The 828-nt window shown below is 58.1% G+C and overlaps 1 protein-coding gene across 3 annotated transcripts in view; it reads right to left on the minus strand.

Moving 5' to 3' along the window:
* Positions 1-746, minus strand: part of GFRA2 (GDNF family receptor alpha 2) — an 80,123-nt gene extending 79,377 nt beyond the window's left edge. For all 3 annotated transcript variants that reach the window (XM_015586497.1, XM_015586485.1, XM_015586492.1), the window contains exon 1: positions 36-746. In XM_015586497.1, the coding sequence (XP_015441983.1) occupies positions 36-75 (40 nt within the window). In that variant the 5' untranslated portion in view covers positions 76-746. The remainder of the gene's footprint in view (positions 1-35) is intronic.
* Between the last annotated feature and the right edge of the window lie 82 nt (positions 747-828).

Genomic DNA, 828 nt, shown 5'->3' on the forward strand with positions numbered 1-828 from the left:
CGGACCCGCTGCCCTCGTCGCCCGCAGGTACTCACCTAGAAAGAAGAAGAGGCAGAAGGCGTTTGCCAAGATCATGTTAAATAAATCCCAGGGTTTTGTTTTTTTTTTTCTTTTTTTGTCTTTCTCCCTTGGGTAAAAAAAAATAATAACAACAACAATAATAATAGCCAAGCAGTGATAATCAGCCCCAAATCCAATGCGGAGATCCCAGCTCGTCCGCCGGATGAAGATCCTGAGTCCTGCGATTTTCGCCTCTGGCTGAAGGGGGTAAAGGAAGGAAGGCGGTGGGCGCCTCTCGACGCCCCCTTGCCCACTAAAATCAAAGACGAGGGTCAATCTGTGGATGTCTGCTTCCCAGCCGACAGCGGTCCTGGAGTCTGCTGTCCCTCCGCTGGTCCAGGAGGCGCGGGTCCCTGCGGGTCCGATCCCCTGCGCGCCTTCGGAGGGGCCTGAGGAGGTGGGGGAGAGGCGACGGGGCTGCGGAGGGCTGGAAGGAAGCGGCGAGGGTGGGGGTCAGGAAAAAAAAAACGCAAATAGGAAAGCAATCCGCCGACGGGGGGAAGCACCGGGGAACAATCCAGCGGGAGCTTGGAGGACGAGAGACCCGAGTCGCTTCTTTCGCTCCAAGACGAAGGGAAGATTCAAAACACCTCCCGCTCCCCCTCGGCCGGCTCACTTTTTTCTAATGGAATTCCGGTGCCCGAGTCTCGGCGTGCGAGTGTCTTCCTCCCTCTCCCTCCCGCTCCTCTCCTGCCTCTCGCTCTTTGCTCGCTCTCCCCAGCTCTCGCTCGCTCGCCTCTCCCTCCCCTCACCCTCTCTCCCGCTCCT

Source organism: Pteropus alecto, unplaced genomic scaffold (assembly GCF_000325575.1).
Source record: "Pteropus alecto unplaced genomic scaffold, ASM32557v1 scaffold160, whole genome shotgun sequence".
Lineage (NCBI taxonomy): Eukaryota > Metazoa > Chordata > Mammalia > Chiroptera > Pteropodidae > Pteropus > Pteropus alecto.